The sequence below is a fragment of the Eurosta solidaginis genome, chromosome 4 (genome assembly GCF_040869045.1).
Source record: "Eurosta solidaginis isolate ZX-2024a chromosome 4, ASM4086904v1, whole genome shotgun sequence".
Taxonomy (NCBI): domain Eukaryota; kingdom Metazoa; phylum Arthropoda; class Insecta; order Diptera; family Tephritidae; genus Eurosta; species Eurosta solidaginis.
Window position 1 is genome coordinate 12,217,834 of NC_090322.1, and position 21,266 is coordinate 12,239,099.

Consider the following 21,266-nt stretch of genomic DNA (forward strand, 5'->3'; position numbering starts at 1 on the left):
CAATAAAAAATACACTACCTCCCACACTAGTGATACGCGATGAGACATTCAACAATGCCACTGGTGGCACCTGCTCTAGCGATGTATCCTCCCCATCAGCATGACGTTCATCTCTATGCATATTCGCCGGCTCCTCCGTGCCGGTTACCATACGCTGTGACCCCTCCAATAACTCAGGCTGCCCCAGCACTAGTCGCGAAAGACCTGGTGGTGGTAAGCTATCTGCCTCCAAATTTAGTTCCTCATCGGGGTTCTCTGACAGCGGGCTTGTTTGCAAGTATTGATTGCGTTCATCGTTTGGCGGTGGTTGTAACGCGGCTTGTGCAACACCTGGAGATTCCATTGAAGCTCCTGGCAAAGTAATTGTTTGCGAAGTAGGGTGTACTATAAGTGACGGTGATGAAGATGACATGGTTATACCCAAAACTTCTTGATTTTCATGCAAAATTTCCGAATTATCTGGTTCTAAATGACTAAGCAAAGGATTAGCAAAATTTGCTGGTGGCGGTGGTGGTACCGTAAAGGCTGTGGCAATTGCAGCAGTCGGTAACTGTTGTACTGTTGTAGCAGTCGCCGATGTTGCCAAAAGACCAACACGATGATGCTGTGGGGCGCCAGCACGTTTAAAAGGATTACCAGCAGCGGCACCAACACCAGGTGGTGGCGGCAAATTGCTAGGCGGTGTCATGGCAGGTGATGGTGTTTGCAACGGTATACTGCTGTTGGCAACAGCTGGAGGTGCCGCCGATAGTACCGTTTCCTGTTGTGTTGGAGATATTTCATTTTGAAATCCTTGTGGTGGTGTTAATGCATCCACTAATGGATCATTTGTTGGACTAGCAACGCCTGGTGGTGAAGCGTATTGGCGTGATGGACGTGAAACTGGTTTAGCTTGTGATACATAAACAGAGTTGGGGATGTTGGTATTAGTTGTAGCAGCAATGCTGGCGACTGACAATATGGGTGCAGAAGAATGTGCGCCGGAACTGGTATTGTAGTTTTCATTGGTTATTTCGGAGAGAGGTAGTGAAGTGGGTTTAGCTGCAAGAAGAAAATATACGAATATGATGATAAAATGTAAATTGAGCCTGTTTTTAAAAATAACCTTGAAAATTGCCAGAAGACTCTGTCTCTGCGAACTCGGCAATTTTCTGCTGTGGCACTTGAACAATATTTGCAAGTTGTCGCGGCACTTGTGCCGTTTGACGTGAATTTGTAGTTGGCACTTGGGATGGTTGAGTTTGTGGCTTTTCAAGCGTTACCGTATTTGCATTGGTGTTCACGCCATCCCCCAAGTTCCAATTCCAATTATCATTTGGTTGCGTACTAAAGCTGTCTGCAATTACATTTGAATTTGCATAATTCGTTGGTTTTGAATCAAATGCTTGATGTTGATGCTCTGGGTGAGTTGGTTTATGAATCGGTAACTGTGTGGGTTGTTGGTGTTGCGATTGCTGCCCGGCTACGGCTTGTTCAACTACTTCACCACTAATTACATTACCATTATCATTCCAATCCCAATCGCCCCAGCCATCACTTTTGTTTGTATTATTGTTATCGAAAAACTCAGCGACAGGTTGAGTTGGCAGTGATTGCGGCTGTTGCTGCTGAGGTTGAAAATAATTGGATTTATCATGTGGTAATGACTGCAATGTCTGCTCATGTTGTGTAGGCTGTGCTGCGGGTGGTAGCGGCAGCAGCGGTAGCAGCTGTTGCTGTTGAATTGTTTGATTTGCCGAAAAATAGTTGTCATATGTTGTTTGATGTGAATATTGCTGCTGTTGCTGTATTGGTATATTATTGGATGCAGGTGCCGCTTGCACATCTGGGGGTTGCCAAATGTTATGCTCAGCACTTGAATGCTTTTGATTTTGTTGTTCTTGTTGTTGTTGTAGCTGCTGTGATGGCCAATTGTTGGCTGCAGCAATATTCGGTTGCATTATTTTTGTTGGTTGCACGTAAGTTTCTTGTGGCCAAGCAGCAGATGCTGTTGGTGGCTGCTGGAGAAAAGAGAAACCATTTTGTTAATAAAATGGTACATATTTTGAGATAGTATAAATACTGTTATCCTGAAAAAAATCAAGGAAACATTCATTTGAAAAAGATATATATAAAAAAAGTTAATGAGAAACTTGCGCCTACCTATCTTAAACAAGCTACAAAAAACGTGAAGACATTTTAGATGAAGAGACCTCTTCGGCGACATCTGCCTGTAACATTACTTGCAAGTATCCCGAAAAAAGCTTTCTCAGGGTAACGCCGTTTGCCAGAAGCGTAAATTTTTGGCAAGGGGATATTGATTCAGGAGGAGGTGTTTTAAAATATTTTGGCTGGCTGAAGTGGGTGCTCTAGTTTGTCATTGGGGGTAACCACAGATAAATTCAGTCATTTGATACATATGAGCGGTACAAAGACACTCAAAAAATTATAGAAGGGGTTAAAATGTTCACCCGCCCCCCCTCTCGCAGACTTCCATGCCGATAAGGCTCTAGAGTTCACATTAATGTTAATGTTTTCCCGCAAAATACCTCCGATAAGATCAAGGCCGAGCCTCTTTTTCTTATTAGTATTATGATTGTCTGGTCACCTCTACACTAAGGCGGTCAAAAGTGCAAGGGGTCAAAATAAGAGTTCCTGAGGCAGTCATATTTTGTAAACATTTTTTCACCGTTGCACCGCAATATGAATTCGTGGTTACCTTATACTTAACCCAAGAGGAAAAGTAACAAGAGATTCCTCCTTATTTATTTGTCGGGATGGGGCGAGCAACGCTGAGGGGAGGACTTATGAGCCGGTTACAAATCGAAGTGAGCATGCATCTTAATCAATCTAGAGACGCCTTGATATCTTACATTTGTATTTCAACTGCTGAGTGGACGATCATTCTGCTGCAGAAAACAATACCGTTCAAACACGTTTGCTAATATGTATATATGTATACCTTTACATGTACATATGTATGTATATTGTGAAGAAATTGCAATGCAAATATTGTCACGGATATTAGCATCACTAAATTATCCCATCACTAAGGCGATGCTAAGGCCATGCCAAGCAGTATTTACGTTAATAATTAAATCAAGTATACACATATATAAGGCAGCCCAGAGAGATGTCACACACAGATGCATTTACTTATATGCCTATGTGCGCGCGAGAGACTGTAAACTACAAACATTCACATCAATAATTCAATCTTTATGTATCTACATAAACGAATAAATAATTGCGTCTACACATATGTACGTATACGAGCAGCGGAGCGGCAATGCACAAACACATGCATATATCTTATCTGAGCTGTCACAAGAGAGAGCAATAATTTGTGCACGTAGTTGTGGCTGGCGATTTTGTAGCCGAAACAACTAGTAAGTTCTGGAAATCGAAGAGCCTAGAAGTATGCAGCGTAAACTATAAAAGCGGGGCAAGCGAGTAAGAAGTAATTCAGTTTGATTTGAGTTGTCAAGCAGTTGCGATTAAGACGATATCTAGCGAGCAATAGCAGTATTATTTTGAATAGTAGAGTTTCATTGAGCTAGCAATCAGTGTGGTAATTAAGCAAGCTATTCGTTGCACAGTTTGAGTGTATTGTGAAGTACTTTAATAAAGGCCATTTTGCATTATTACAAATTGGAGTTATTTATTCAACAGTTTAGTGATTCGAACTTAGCAGAGGATTGCAAATAAGAGGATTTGCAAGTAAATTCGTTACAATTGGTATCAGAAGAGGAATTGTTGAATAAATTCCAGAGGACAACAAGGACATGGCAAAGTTCAGTGAATTGGAGATCCAGCAACTGAAGAGGGAGTTGGAGAGCCGTGGATTGAATACAAGCGGCGTTAAACTTGAACTTCAGGCACGGCTACGAGAGGCAATGGAAGTAGAAGGAATTGACGTGGAAGAGTATGACTTTCATCTTGATGGCGAGGAAACAACAAAAATGGAAGAGACAGTTACGCAGACATATCTGCTCAAACATCGACAATGTCATCTCAACTAGAAGAACAGAAAACGTATATGTCATCTCAACTAGAAGAACAGAAAACGTATATGTCATCACAGATGGAATCCCAAGAGACACGAATAACATCGAAGATGGAAGAACAGAAAACACACATGGCGTCACAAATTGCAGAACAATTAAAAGAACAAGAGGCACGCATAACATTACAGCTCGAAGCACAAGAAGAGCGTATCTCAACAAAGATGGAGGCACAGGAAACAAAATTCTCATCGCAGCTGGAGGCTGTTAGTGAACGACAAAATAAAGTGGAGGCCGAGATGGATGCTTTGAAAGATCGAATGCAGGAGTTACAATTGAACCGTCCAATCACTTCAACGTCTACTCTGAAGGTAAAATCCCCAACGTTTGATGGTTCTGTTCCATTCCAGGTATTTAAGCTCCAATTTGAGAAGACGTCGGCAGCGAATAACTGGAATGCGGAAGATAAAGTTGCTGCATTGTTCGTGGCATTGAAGGGACCAGCAGCGGAAATCCTACAGACGATTCCCGAAGGAGAGCGGAACAATTATGAAGCATTGATGGCTGCTGTAGAACGACGTTATGGAAGCGAGCATAGAAAACAGATATTCCAAATTGAGTTGCAAAACCGCTACCAAAAAGCAAATGAGACATTGCAGGAGTTTGCTTCAGATGTTGAAAGGTTGGCTCATCTCTCAAATGCGGACGCACCCGTGGAATACACCGAGAGGGTAAAAATCCAGAGTTTTATAAATGGCATACGAGACGTGGAAACGAAGCGAGCTACATACGCGAACCCAAAACTGACATTTGCTGAAACGGTATCACATGCATTGACCCAGGAAACTGCCTCCCTATTAAGTAAACCAGCATATAAGTCTCATCGTGTAGAAGTAGAAAGGCCAGAATGGGTAGACACAATTTTGGAAGCACTGAAGGGATCACAACAGAAAAATGCCGGAGTTATTAAATGTTTCAAGTGCGGCAACCCAGGTCATATTGCACGACATTGCAGCACCGGTCCCAATAGCTCCAACAATGTGGGTGGCCGTAAACGCAGAGCTGAAGGAGATGAGCAAATCTCCAAGTCCACTCAATCGTTAAACTAAAGCGAGTCAGCCGCAAGGGGCGACAGCTGGCTCCCTCAATTGAATGCCCCATAATCTCTATCTCACAAATTGGAAGAAGGTCAAACAATCTTACTGTCGGAGGACATGTGGATGGAAAGGAACGTTTACTGACTGTAGATACGGGTGCATCTCATTCCATCATTCGAGCGGATTTAGTCAACAAGAAGATAACACCATTGCATGGAGCAAGATTGCGTACAGCCACTGGAGAAGACAGCACGGTTCTAGGAGAAGTATCATGTGAAGTCGCAATTGGGAACGTCACGGTAGTACACAATTTTATAGTGGCAGAGATTGTTGATGAAATCATAATTGGAGTGGACTTCTTAATCGACCAGGGCATCAAGATCGACATGCAAAGCAAGACGATGCGATATAAGAACATGGATGTACCACTTAATTTCGGCTACGAGGCTACAGCAGTAAACGAGTGCTGGTGGAAGAGAGTCAGCGAATACCACCAAAATCCGAAGCAGTCATCTGGGCAAAGGTTGATGGAGATTGTGGGACAAACAAATTGTGGGTTGTCGAAGCAGCAAACAAATCAGCACTGAACATACTTGTAGGAAAAACCCTGGCTATGACAAAACAAGATGGACGTGTTCCGGTAAGAGTACTCAATGAGTTCAATTCACCACTCAAACTGACTAAAGGAGCTATTTTGGGAAGATGCCAAGAGGCTGAAGTAGTTATTAACTGTGAACAGCTCCAGGAACACGTTTCAGCTAGTAATACTAATCTTTCAAATGACATCACGGCATGGACGCAGGGGCTAGAGGAAGCATATCAGAGTAAGGCAAAACAACTGCTCCTAAAGTACGCGAACATATTTGACCAGGATGGTTCTAAACCAGGCCGCACCAACGTTGTGAAACATCAAATTGACACTGGAGATGCGAGGCCGATCCGTCAAGCTCCACGTAGTGTTCCACTGGCGAAGCGGCAAGTTGTGAGTCAAATTATACAAGAAATGAGCGACAGCGGCGTCATCGAACCATCAGCTAGTCCCTGGAGCTCACCGGTAGTACTTGTAAAGAACAAGGATGGAAAAATGAGGTTTTGCGTGGACTACCGGAAGTTGAATGACGTTACGAAAAAGGATAGCTACCCATTGCCAAGAATTGACGACACTCTGGACTCGCTCTCTGGTACGAAATGGTTTCCCACACTGGACTTGAAAAGCGGCTACTGGCAAGTGGAGGTAAAGGAGGAAGACAAAGAGAATATAACAAGTTTAGTGCTGCTTTGAGTTCGAAGGAAACCTGGAAGTCGATTAAACATATTGGTATCGGAAAATCCAAATGTGATATTTCTGTCCTCCCTGATGTAGACATTAATGAGATAAATATAAATTTTGTAAATCTGCCAATCTCAACTGACAATATATGTGCTGATAATTATTGTATTCGCGCTAATGTTGATTTTGGTCCTCTTGAGTTTGCTAGTGTCGATGATTGTGATGTCGTTCAAGCCATTCTTTCAGTAAAGTCTAATGCTATGGGGTTCGATGGTATATGTCCGAAATTTTTAAAAATAATTCTTCCTAAAATCTTTCCTCACTTAACCTACTTAGTTAACTCTGTGCTGACGTCCTGTGTATTTCCCAAATGTTGGAAAGTTGCTAAGGTAATCCCAATCCCCAAGCAAAACAAGGAGTATAGGCCTATAGCTATTCTGCCTTTCCTTTCCAAGGTCGTCGAACGAATTTTGCACTGCCAGATAAATACTTATGTGCAGAATAATAACCTTCTCACAGATTCCCAGTCTGGATTCAGGTCAAATCGTAGCTGTAAAACGGCGCTCCTATCGGTGATAGAGGATATTCGAGAACAAGTTGACAAAAATTTTACTGCTTTCCTGACATTTCTCGACCATTCAAAAGCGTTTGACTCGGTCGACTACACCGTTCTCTGCAAGAAGCTGGACAACCTATTTAATTTCTCCAACTGTGCAACAGCCCTAATCAGATCGTATTTGGCCGACCGAACTCAGGCAGTAAGTGTTGGTAGCAGAAAGTCTGACTTCGTCAGTGTTTTAAGAGGAGTCCCACAAGGCTCAATCCTTGGTCCCCTGTTATTTGTTTTGTATATAAACGATTTGCCTGGTGTTCTCAAGTATTGTAATATTCACATTTATGCTGACGACGTACAATTGTATATGTGCTGTCCTAGTGATCGTACCAGTTCATGTATTAATAACTTAAATTACGATTTGTGTCAAATTGGTACGTGGGCTTCTATGAACGGCTTATGTCTTAACCCTAAGAAGTCGAAATGTATAGTCATTCATAGAAGGTCACTAGATAAAAGTGGAATGGAAAATTTAATTTTAGACAACACTATTATAGAATACGTTGACACGGCAAAAAATCTAGGTATAGTTTTTAACAAAACCCTGACATGGAAAGATCACATCTTCCTCACAGTGGGAAAAGTGTATGGGATGCTTCGTACACTCTGGCTTACACAATATTTTACTCCGTTACATATTCGTCTACTAATAGCAAAAGCGTACTTAATACCTACGCTCCTTTATGGTTGTGAGGTTTACTCCAATTGTGACTATGTATGTAATAGGAAACTTAATGTTGTGTATAACAACATTGCTAGATACGTCTATGGGTTGAAAAGACTTGACCACGTCTCTCAACATGCTTACAGGTTGCTAAACATTTCTTTCGATAACCTTATTAAACTTAAAACGCTCACTACGCTACATAAATTAATATATATGAAGGAACCTGACTATCTGTATCGGAGGCTAAATTTTCTCCAGTCGTCTAGATCTGTTCTCCTTACCCACTTCAGACATCGTATGCTAATATCTGATCGCCAGTTCTTCATTAATTCCATACGTCTTTGGAACTCGCTCCCTTCTAGACTTAGGCTTATAAGCAATGCTCTGCTCTTCAATAAAGAATTAACAAGTTTCTATAATAACCTAGACAATTAAAATACTGATTCCTTCTAAGCAAATGTACTCTATCATTCCTTTATTTATCTATTTACTATTTATTAAATATATTATTCGTTGTAACCTTTTCTTAGCCATAGTCATTAGCTTTAAGTTTCAAGATTAGATTGTTCCTATTTTATGCCTTTTACCGACTAGCACTGTAAAATAATTTTTGTCAAATTGTTGTGCTGGGATGAATTGCCTAATAAATACAAATACAAATACAAATACAAAACAGCCTTCAGCGTCGGAGATGGTCTTTGGCAATTTACAGTAATGCCCTTTGGACTATGTAATGCACCAGCTACTTTCGAGAGACTCATGGATCAGGTATTGAAAGGACTACATTGGCAAACATGCTTGGTGTACCTGGACGACATCATCGTATTGGGCAAGAATTTCGATGAACATCTTAAGAACTTGGAGGAAGTTTTCCAAAGAATAGCTGGCGCTGGTCTGAAGTTAAGTCCCAAAAAGTGTGCGCTGTTTAAAAAGGAAGTAAATTATTTGGGTCACAAGGTAACGACAGAGGGGATCTGCACTGCGAACGAAAAGATAGAGGCTGTAAAGGATTTGCCAAGACCACAGAACCTACATGAATTAAGAAGCTTCCTTGGGCTGTGCACATATTACCGCCGATTTGTACAAAATTTTTCCAGCGTAGCCCATAGCCTCCATGAGCTTACAAGAAAAAATAAAGCTTTTGAATGGAAGAAGGAGCAAGAAGTGGCTTTCCAAACATTGAAGGAGCGTTTGTGCACTGCCCCAATGTTAGCATATCCGATTCCAGGAGCAACATTTATTTTAGATACAGATGCGAGTGGATATGCTATAGGAGGCGTTTTATCACAACTGGTCGATGGACAGGAGAAGGTAGTTGCATATTACAGCCGTTCGATTGGAAAACCAGAGAGGAACTACTGCGTTACGCGGAGAGAGCTGTTGGCATTGGTAGAGTGCGTTAAACATTTTCACAAATACCTCTACGGCCAGCGATTCCGTGTCAGGACAGATCACGCAGCTTTAAAATGGCTACTGCAGTTCCGTAATCCGGAAGGACAATTGGCACGGTGGATCGAGCGACTACAAAGCTATGACTTTTCCATTGAGCATCGAAAAGGTAGTACCCATGGAAATGCCGATGCAATATCACGAAGACCATATAGTTTGGAATGCAAGCACTGTTCAAAAGCCGAGGCTAAAGAAGACATTATAGATGTCCGGCTAATGACTATAACATGTACAGATGAATGGGACAAGGAACAGCTAAGAAAGTGCCAGCTAGAAGATGCAGATCTGTCACGTGTTATGCAAGGGCTCGAACGAAATGAAAGAACAAACAGAGAAGAGATGTCAGCAGAGAGTCCCATTGCGAAGTCATATTGGGCACAGTGGAACAGTTTAGAATTGATATCCGGTTGCCTTCATCGAGTATGGGAGAGTGAGGATGGTAAATACAAGAATAAACTGATAGTTGTTCCCAGAAAGAGGATTCCTGATGTGCTCAGCGAGCTGCATAATGGTCCAAGCGGAGGTCATCTTGGAATCACGAAGACGCTCGAGAAGATTAAACAGAGATTCTATTGGGTTGGTTGCCGTCAGTCGGTCACTGAGTGGATTGCGAACTGCGAGGTTTGCAGCAGAGCGAAAGGGCCCAGAACACGAAGTCATGGCCAGATGAAGCAATATAACTCAGGTGCGCCATTTGAAAGGATCGCTATGGATGTCGCCGGTCCATTTCCTACTAGCAACGGCGGAAACAAATATGTACTGGTAGTTATAGATTATTTCAGCAAATGGCCAGAGGTATACCCAATCCCAAATCAAGAAGCGGAAACGGTAGCAGAAGTGTTTATAAACAATTGGGTTGCAAGGTATGGTGTACCAATGGAGTTACATTCTGACCAAGGCAGGAATTTCGAATCAGCTGTGTTCCAGGAAATGTGTAAGTCATTGGGCATTCGAAAAACACGGACAACTGCATTGCATCCTCAATCCGATGGTATGGTAGAACGATTCAATAGAACATTGGAAGAGCACTTAAGGAAAGTAGTGGACAAGTACCATAAAGAATGGGATACCTGCATACCATTATTCTTGATGGCTTACCGATCAGCAGTGCATGAGACAACGGGCCAAACCCCTGCAAAAGTAATTTTTGGCAATGACCTTAGACTGCCAGCTGATTTGAAGTTTGGGATAGATGCCAATGCGGAGAGAAATGTCAGGAAATCCACTAGTAATTTGGAAGAAGAGCTAAGAGAAATACATGATCTGATAAGGCAACGAACAAAGATTATGAGTGACAAGATGAAAGCCAGATATGATAAAGCAATTAATTCAGAAGGTTTTCAGGAAGGAGATTTGGTGCTGTTATACAACCCACAACGTAAAAAAGGTTTGTCCCCGAAATTGCAGTGTAATTGGGAAGGCCCATACAAAGTTGTAAAACGGATCAACGATGTAGTGTACCGCATACAGACCATCGGTAAACCACGAACCAAAATGAAGGTGGTCCATTTGGAAAGGCTAGCAACGTTTAGATCGAGAGATTTGTCTGATCGGGACGATCAGACTTAGGTGGAGAGCAGTGTCACGGATATTAGCATCACTAAATTATCCCATCACTAAGGCGATGCTAAGGCCATGCCAAGCAGTATTTACGTTAATAATTAAATCAAGTACACACATGTATAAGGCAGCCCAGAGAGATGTCACACACAGATGCATTTACTTATATGCCTATGTGCGCGCGAGAGACTGTAAACTACAAACATTCACATCAATAATTCAATCTTTATGTATCTACATAAACGCGTAAATAATTGCGTCCACACATATGTACGTATACGAGCAGCGGAGCGGCAATGCACAAACACATGCATATATCTTATCTGAGCTGTCACAAGAGAGAGCAATAATTTGTGCACGTAGTTGTGGCTGGCGATTTTGTAGCCGAAACAACTAGTAAGTTCTGGAAATCGAAGAGCCTAGAAGTATGCAGCGTAAACTATAAAAGCGGGGCAAGCGAGTAAGAAGTAATTCAGTTTGATTTGAGTTGTCAAGCAGTTGCGATTAAGACGATATCTAGCGAGCAATAGCAGTATTATTTTGAATAGTAGAGTTTCATTGAGCTATCAATCAGTGTGGTAATTAAGCAAGCTATTCGTTGCACAGTTTGAGTGTATTGTGAAGTACTTTAATAAAGGCCATTTTGCATTATTACAAATTGGAGTTATTTATTCAACAGTTTAGTGATTCGAACTTAGCAGAGGATTGCAAATAAGAGGATTTGCAAGTAAATTCGTTACAATACGTGAAAGAAACGGTGAAAGAAAGCGGTGAAAAATATGCGCATATTCTAAAATCTTTTTAAATTAGTTATACGCACTAAATATTTGTGAGAAATATACATAAAAACTCTAAAATTCAACTACAATTAGCGGACATAAATGTTCTGCAGTTATTTGATGCAAAAACATTGTAAACTACTTTTATAATAAATTTTGTATATGTGTAAAGAAGAATGGAGAAAAAATGTGACAAATGCAAAAGTAATATACGAGGAGAAGCGTCAAAAATTCGGTGTGAAGGGGTGTGTGGTAAATATTACCACCTAACAACAAAATGCTCAGGCTTGGATCAATACAGCGTCACCAAACTTGAAGAATGTGAGATGCTTAGGTTTATGTGTACTGACTGTGTGCAGTATGTACATAACGTTGATGACATCCTTAAAGATATGCAAATGGTGGTAAAGCAGAATGGACAACAATTAGCAGAGTATAGAAGTGAGTTTGATAATTCACTAAAGAAAAATGAGCGAGAGATTAAACAAGTACTTAAAGCAGTGGAAATTGCATTTAGTGAAAGAATCAAAGCAATGCAAAAAGCTCAAGAATCTTGCGAAAGAAGTGTGAAAGAAGTAAACAAAATCCGTGAAATAGCAGAAGGGTTCAAGCGAAGCAGTGAGCAAGTATGCGAAGAGTTAAAAAGCAATAAAAATGACAATAAGAAAATGATTGAAACAATTAGTAATGAAAATAAAAAAATATGCACAGAAATAAAGAGAAACAGCAATGTTGAAGCCAAGGCATCGTATGCAGCTGTAACAAAAGCGTTGCCAGAGATTAGAAAAGTTGTTCCCTTAATAGTTAAGCCAAATACAAAGCAAGGTGCTGAAAAAACCAAAAATGATCTAAACTTGAATGTCGATCCAAAGGAGCTACAAATTACAAATATAGTAGCAAGACAAAGCGGTGTAGTGATTGTAGAGAGTGCAAATGACCATGATCGTGAGAAAATAAAAAATGCTATTGAGAACAGCCTCGGAAATAACTACAATGTGAAGATTCCTATGAAAGTGAAACCAACCGTTATTGTAACTGGTATAAATTTCAAGTATGATAATGATGAGCTTACCCAGAGAATTAAACGTCAGAATAATTGTCTATCCGAAACAGATATAAAAATTGTCAAGCAGTATGAAGTTAAAAAAAATGAGAAAATTTACTATAATGCCGTACTTGAAGTGGAGGTTGAAGCTTTTATGAATATACTAGCCGGAGAAAGGCTCAATGTAGGCTGGGAGCGGTGCAGAGTATATGATGCAGTGCAAGTACTATGTTGTTTCAAATGCAAAGGCTTCAATCACAAAGCCAGTGACTGCAAAGAAAAAGAAGTATGCACGAAATGCTTGGGTGAGCACAAATATGTGGTATGCAATAAAGAAGCAATAAATAAATGCATCAACTGCATCAGGGCAAATAAAGAATTAAATTTGGGACTGGACGAAAATCACGATTCCATGGACAGAATGTGTCCTGTGTATCAACAAAAGCTCATAGCAAGGAAGAGGAAGATTGGCTATTAGCAACCAACGAGGGAATCTGTAACCACAAAGCACAAGTCAAAAACTAAAACAAACCTGCGTAACAAAGTGCTCAACTTGGACTGTATATATCTTAATATTAATAGTATTACAGCAAATAAGCTAGAGCTGGAACATCTTATAGAAATAAAAAAACCCAGCATTGTTTTATGCGCGGAAACATGTACAACAGATAAAATCATGGATTCTGAGCTATGCATTTCCACATATAAATTCATCCGCTGCGATTCCCACAGTAGACATACAGGTGGTGTTCTAATGTATGTACATGAAAATTTACAATATAGCATAGTGTGTAATAAAGCTATTGACAGGAATGTGTGGTGCATTGTCATAAAACTTAAAAAATATGCGTTAAAATGGCAAATTGGTGTACTCTATCACTCACCAAATAGCAGTGATGCTGACTTCATGACATACTTAAACAATGTCATCAATGAACACCTCAGGGAATCTGACAACATTATAATAGTTGGAGATTTTAACATTAATATGAATATATCATCAACATACTCAAACCAGCTTATAAGTTTATTTGCACAAATGGCTATGGTACAAAGAATAAATTTCAACACAAGAATAACTGAGCACTCCTCTACGAAAATAGACTTGCTCTTCAGCAATAATGAGCAAGTTAAAACTGAACATGTAAGTGGATATAAAATTTCCGATCATGAAACAATTCATTTCAAAGTACCAACAGCTAAATATTGCAAAATGAGAAAAGTTGCTACTGTCACCAACTGGGAGTACTATAGCGCAGAAAATCTTTTAAATCTGCTGCGAACGTGCGACTTTAGCTCTGTGTCTCATGTAGGAATAGAACGTAGAACTGAGATCCTGAACAATATTTTAACTGGAGCTATGCAAGCATTGACGTATGAGAAGAGGATCCAAATACAACTGAGGAATAAGTGGTATGACCGTGAGCTAAGGGAACTGCACAAAAGAAAAATTGAATTCTATAATACTGCTAGAAATACTGGCAACTGGGTGGATTATAATGGCATAAAAAAAAGATATAAAAAAACTGTTATGTATAAAAAGAAGAAATATATGGAAGATAAAGTGCTCGATAGTGCAGGAGACATGAAGCGGATGTGGAAGTCTTTAAAACATCTTGCTGAGCTCACCGATGACAGAAAGGTCGTTAGCAAAATAGTAATTAACGGTGAATGCCTCGAGAAGGAATACGATATAGCCAATGCCCTAAATACATTTTTTATACAGAGCATAGCTGAAATTAATGATAGCATTGAAATAATTCCGATTGCGGCAGAAACAAGTGTAAATAATGCAATTGAAACTTTTCAATTCACCGACGTAGAGTTAGATGATATAATGAACATTTCTAAATCTTTTAGAAACAAATATGGTGGAAAAAAGCTTTTGTCGGAGGGGGTATTTAAAGATGCCATGATTTACATTGCTCACTTCTACAAAGATATAATAAATGAATCAATAAACAGTAGCATTGTTCCAAATTGCTGGAAAGTATCAACTATAGTACCTGCGGAAAAAGTCAAAAATACAGTAAGGCCAGAGGAACTGCGCCCAATTAATACGCTACCCGCAGATGAAAAAATTATGGAAACGGTGGTTAAAAATCAATTAGTGGCATATCTAGATAAATACCAAATTATTATACCTGAACAATCTGGGTTTAGGAAAAGCCATTCTTGCGAAACCGCACTGAATATGGTTATTGCGGAATGGAAAGAGGATATAACTGATAAGAAAGTTGTGATCTCAGTCTTTTTAGACTTAAAACGTGCTTTTGAAACTGTGGATAGAGAGGAACTGCTGAATGTTATGTTTAATAATGGGATAAGAGGAAAATCCTTGGAATGGTTCAGAAGCTATTTGAGTAATAGAAAACAGAAGACGATAATTGGAAGTGCAGTTTCACCGGTTGCTGATGTACATATTGGGCTACCGCAAGGTTCAGTATTGGCACCGCTATTGTTTACAATATATATTAACGATATTAAAGAATGCTTGAAATATTGCAATATTCGACTATTTGCGGATGATGCATTGATAACCATTAGTGAAAGAAGTGAGGGCTTTGCGGTATCGAAAATGCAAGAAGACTTAGACTCCCTTTACAAATGGCTATGCCATAGAAAGTTGAAAGTGAACGTGGATAAAACCAAAAGTATGATATTTTGCAAAAATCAAAGCATTATGGGTGCCAATACCCTTAGCAATATTACTCTGAAGATAAGAAATGTTGAAATTCAGCAAGTAGACAAGATCAAATACCTAGGAGTCTGGATCGACAAAAACCTTAGATTTGGAGAACACATAAATTATTTAGAAAACAAAATTGCAAAAAAAATTGGTTTTATGTACAGAACTTGTAAATATATTAGTCAACGACACAAATTATTAGTGTATCGATCAATTATTGAACCGCACTTTATCTATTGTCCAACAATCCTGCTATTAGCAAATGACACACAAATAAAAAAACTGCAGATACAACAAAACAAGGCAATGCGATTAATTTTAAAATGTTCGCTTAGAACACCAAAAACTACAATGCTAAATATGTTAAACTGGCTCAGTGTAAAACAGTCGATATATTATTTCACATTGAAATTTATACATCATATGAAATTAGGAATAACACCGAATTATCTGAACGGGAGAATACATTTTAATCATGAAATACATAACTATGGAACTAGAAGCAGCGGAAATATAAGACTGCCTAGAGTAAGAACGGAGTTCGCGAAGAAGACTTTAGAATATATAGGTTATAAAAAGTACAATGAATTACCAAATGCGATAAAAGACTGTGAAAATATTAATAAGTTTAAAGCAAAATTATTTTTATACTGTAAGTCATTAAGCATTTAATGTATACAATTTATTTATATATATATATATATATTTTTTTTTTTTACCTTGAACTAGGTCTTAAAGACCGTAAATAAATAAATTATTATTATTATTATTATTATACAATATGATAATGTGATCATGAACTGGCATTGTCAATGTTCATTGCATGTAATCAGCAATACCCAATACAATAACAAAATAAAGTATAATCATATAAATTATTACGAAAACAAGATAATGGGCGAAATTGGGAAAACGTTTCAATAGTACCTATTCCCTAGCCGCACATACATACGTCTGACCCAGCGATAAGACACAAACAAATGTACAACATGTACATACATTAAATTCATATTAACGAAACCCATAATAAAATTACCTGTTGTGCGCCGAAATGACCCGGCTGATGCTGCTGCGTAGGCTGTTGATGTGTAGCACCGCCATTGGCATGCATTTGTGACCGTATGGAATTATGTTGGGACTGCAACGCATTATAACTATTGTTGTTGTTATTAGCTGTTATCGGTTTGTTTAAATAAGCGCCTGTGGTGGGAGGCAAATTGGACACAAGGGGCGGTGCTGGTGCTGCTTTTAATTGCTGATTTGTATTGGAGTTTGCTTGTGCCAATGATTGTTGTTGATTATTAAATGTTTGATGTGGCTGTTCTGTCACAGGATTTGTTTGTAATTTTTGTTGTTGCGAGTATGGATTTTGCTGTGACTGCTGAGGTGGTGGCTGCTGCGCTGGTGGCTGTGGCAGCGTAGGTGCTAACGCTGGTGGACTTTGCGGCGCCCAAGACATTTTTTTTTTACAATTTACACACTAAATTTTACGCTGAATGCAGAAAAAGATTGGAAATAAAAAAACCAGGGCCGCAAAATTGATTATTGATATGTATGTACATTTAACGGCACATGATATATATTTATTACTCAACTGTCATTGACCGTAATAATTTGAATTAAAAACCAGTTGTGCAAATATGAAGTATGAATGCATGCATGTAAGTGATGAATAGGGGTGCATGAAAAAAATACAGTAATAAGCTATAAATATTTTGTTGCTGTTGTAGTGGTAAGAACACTCCCAAGAGGCTTGGTAGTGTTACCGACGTTGATGGTCTTTTGCCGGATAAAGATTCGATACGCTCCGGTAACAAGCATCAAGGTATTGGCCCGACCAATATGACATCATTGAACGTACCCCAGCAGGTTGGGGGCTTAGAATACACAACGACTCGGCCCAGCAGTCGGAGTAGTAGTACCAGAAAGCGCTGGTAGGGAAGCCCACGGGACTCATATCCGGCAAAGAACTGCCTGAATTCACCCTGTTACAGTATCCAGATCGAAGTTGTGCTTGAGTGACTCGCGTTTCCCTAGGGAGTGTGCGTTCCTCTTCTGCAAGTTTAGGCTATTGTTCTTTGAGTACATGATTCACCGGGCAATTCCTGTCATAGAGGTCCGACACCTGTTTGGGGAGTTCACTGAGGACCTGCTTGTGTTTTTTGGTGTTCTCAGGTTCCGTATTTCCTCATAGTGCTTACGTATATTACTCCTTAGCCCCTGGGCGGGGTTGGCTCATCAATCAGATGTCTGTTGGGATGCCCAGGTTTCTGGGTATTCAACGGGAACTGTTTGGTTAGCATTTCATTTATCTCCGTATTGTATGGGGCGAAGCACTGCTACAACAACAAAACCAACAACAAGCAAAAAAACTCAAGCAGGTCGTCAGTGATATCCACAAACAGGCTTCGGACATCTATTCCAGGAATAGCCCATCTAGTTTTTAAAGAAAAATACCCCGAACTCGCAGAAGCGGAACGCACTCTCCCTAGGGAAACGCGGTTACTCTACCTCAACTTCGATCTGGATACTGTACAGGATACATATCCAGAATCAACCCCTACATACAAAATGTATTTCCTGCTTCCCATTTCTTCAATTGCAATGTGGAACCAGCTCCTCTAGCACCCCTCTCACTATGGTTCACCCCTGTTGAAACTTCAGTTTCCTTGGGCTCCCGTTAGAGGATATTGATGACTGCTACAACAACAATGACATAGCAGTTTCCTATAGTACTACAAAAACAACATCCCTCTTTTCTAGTGGTCGAAATTCACCAATGTTGACTGTGTTTTCGAAGTCCCCAAGAGCATGTATAGGAAAGCAAATACCGTTGCCTCTCTGCTTTCATAGGCACTTTAGATTTTGGTAGAAAGTGATTATTGGATTCTGTTCCTGCTTGATATGATCGTATATACTTAAGGGCTATTAATCATAGCTCGCCGAAAATGGAAAGCCGAAATTTGCGTATTGTACTTGTTTTTTATCGTATGATCTTTAAGTGCTCTGAGGGCCACATTTACACATTTTGTAATGAGCAGAAATCAAAAACAGCTTTTACAGGGAAAAATGCCCAATAAGAGGATCGCCCTGCCATACCATATGTTTTGCAAAGAATATATAAGGCTATATATAGCCTTTTCGCTACTAAATCATACCTACGTTAATAGAATATTTATGTGCATGTAAAAATTTAATTGAAATCTTGCGCCGGATTTATTTTTTTATAATACCTGCAGCTCGCATAAGACCCCCACGTCAGAGAATTTTTTCGGGTTTTCGCGAATATCTTTTGAAAGACGCAAAATTTTGACTTCCGTTTTTGGGATTCGCGATCCTGGATCCAAACTCATCTTTTCATACCTCTCCCGATATTTTTGGAAGTTTATTAAGTCATGCTGCCGTATAGAATTAATTACCAAGTTTTCATTAACTTATTGCAACTAGGTACTCCCATACTTCAACCCTACTTTAACTATTATTGCTATTGTTGCATTTCCGCGGATGGTAGTAGGGCATATAAACGAAAAAGTTTACGTGGAAGTTTTCTTAGTTTCTACTTACGACCACGATTAGCACCACCAATGAAGTCTTACCTTTTTTTGCAGCCAATTTTTTCAGTACTTTTCGCTATTTACAGTTATCTAACATATTCTTTGTCCCTTCTGTGATAAATATTATATCCCTTTGTTGCAAAATATCTAATATATGCGATTTTTCTTGATATAAAATTTTTCCAATGGAAAAAATATACATATCACGAATGAAAAAGCACAATGCGTGAATGAATAAAAAAGTGAAATGTCAAAAGCTATGTTGAAAAGTGGCATGACAAGTGAACGCAAAAAACAAAAAGGAAAAAAAATGAGTGAAATTTGACAGGGTTGCATACTGCAATTGATTTCGGCCCAAAGGATGAAACGTTTATAAAATTTATGTGCTTGGAACTTTTTTAAGAAATTAAGATTTATAAGATCAGAATTAATAAGAAAAACTTTCTTTTTTTCGTTAAACAATTTTCGGCAACAGCTTTTCAACCACGATAATTGCTCATTTAACATGCACACTCAACTCACATACATAGCCACCCAAATCAGCCTTGGCATAATCAACTTACATCTTCGAATTTTAATTATTTTTTCTATTCGTTATGAGCATTTGCACACAATTAAATGCATACTTTCGTTGGCTTTTTAAGCTCTGCTTAACTTGCTGTCGCTTGCAATCGATTTTGTTTCGTTTAACATACGTTTTTTTAATAAAATAACATTTGTTCACAAATCGCAACTTCGTTTCCATTGTAAATTTTACCAAGTAGCGCAACTAACAGCTGATCGGTGAAAATTCGCACATTCACACGCACAGTTCTCGACTCAATTTCAAAAACAAACTTTAGATTATTTAACTCAATTTTTGAAGTGAGATAATCCTAACGAATTTATGTATATAGAATATATAAGGCGTTTTTGTTGTTATTAAAACAATAGTTTTATTTATATTAAAGCTTTTAACATTTTTTTTTTAACTTTGAAAAAACTCCGAACACCATTTCTTCATTATATGACATTCGACTGCCTAGTCCACTGCCTTCCACTCTATTCGCAACATAACCTCTATTTAAGCTGCCAAACTATATAGTAAACAATGTTCGTTTCGGTGAAAAGAAAATTTCATTGTTTACTATATAGTTTGGCAGCTTAATTCGAGGTTATGTTGCGAATAGAGTGGAAGGCACTCGCAGGCTGTGAAAATAGGCACTCGAATGGAGTGGAATGAAGAACAGTAGGATGACCAGAGTTGCATTGGATCAATCATTGCATCAATATTAAAGATAAATTTAGAAAAAATAATTAAATACTTGAGTATAAGCAAACATTTTCTTTCAATTACTACAATTAAGGTGTCCTAGATGCTATTTATTCCAAAATTATAACATTTTATGTCTGTTTAAAAATTTAACTTCAATTTCCCTAAGATTTCCGTAATATGGCCATTAGTGATGTTTGTGTGTGTGTGCAAATTTTGAGCGATCAGCTGTTAGTTGCGCTACTTGGTAAAGTTTACAATGGAAAATTTCGCTTCCAATTGTTTGTTTTGACATTTCTCTCCTCTTTCTGGGTTGCAACACAGAGTCAAGTTTATATTTTGGATTAAACTAAAATTTTAATTAAAATTCCCATTAACCTTGAAATACAGGTACATCCGATCCCAGATCACGTAGTTGCTTTATTTCCTGCAGAGATAAGGAAGCTCTCCTGTTGTTGTTGTTGTTGTTCCTTTATTCTTATTATATTCCTTGCAAAACTATTAATTTTGGACTTTTAATATATTTGGATCAAGATAAAAATTATTTTCCGATTTTTATTACCAGAGTCCGATAGAACTAGTTAGGGACTTTTAAAAATAAAAGTTCGTAAATAAAAGTTAAATCCGGACTTTTATTTTTTAAGGCCAAAATAAAAGTCCGGCTTAATAACAAAGAAACGGCGTTCCGAAATAAAAAAAACAATTTTAATTCGAATAAGCTGTTTCTTTGTTATCAAGCCGGACTTTTATCTTGGCCTTAAAAAATAAAAGTCTGGATTTAACTTTTATTTCCGGACTTTTATTTTTAAAAGTACGAGTTTAACTAGTGCTATCGGAATCAAAAAATAAAAATACAGATTTTACTTTTATATGTGGACTTTTATGGAAAAAGTTCGGAAAATAAAAAGGATGCATGATTCGACATTATATTGCTATAGGGATACCTATGAACTTAAATATTTTCACCTAGGACAATTTTTTGAGCCGGACTTTTTCGACTCCGATAAAAATAATTATTATTTTCCGTCCCTGCTCCTAAGGTTTTGGGGAGTTTTGTCAATGTTGGTGGTTCTTTGCCTTATATTGAAGCGGTACGTTTCGGAAAATAGCACCATTAATGTACCAGCCCGACCATCACAAAATCGATTTGTTATAACCACGTTAATTCTTCCAGGTCATCCAACGCCCTCCCCAACCCCCGTCTGATCCATCGTTGTATCTACATTTTATTACCAATAGCGGTTTTGGAGCCGCAAAATCCTTTTTCATTTCCCTCTAGGCAACCAAGTTGCAATTTCCAAATACTAT

General features: G+C 38.7%; 1 protein-coding gene across 9 annotated transcripts in view; it reads right to left on the reverse strand.

The window, feature by feature from the left end:
• LOC137249034 (uncharacterized) overlaps positions 1-21,266 on the reverse strand; it is a 139,067-nt gene that overhangs the window by 38,313 nt on the left and 79,488 nt on the right. For 5 of the 9 annotated variants that reach the window (XM_067780123.1, XM_067780117.1, XM_067780124.1 and 2 more), the window contains 3 exons: positions 16,189-16,644; positions 1,106-2,000; positions 19-1,041 (listed from right to left, as the gene is read on the reverse strand). In XM_067780123.1, the coding sequence (XP_067636224.1) occupies positions 19-1,041; positions 1,106-2,000; positions 16,189-16,611 (2,341 nt within the window). In that variant the 5' untranslated portion in view covers positions 16,612-16,644. Of the gene's footprint in view, positions 1-18; positions 1,042-1,105; positions 2,001-16,188; positions 16,645-18,385; positions 18,625-18,748; positions 18,935-19,269; positions 19,445-21,266 lie in introns of those variants that run through there. The other 4 variants (XM_067780118.1, XM_067780119.1, XM_067780120.1 and 1 more) reach the window with 4 other exon arrangements.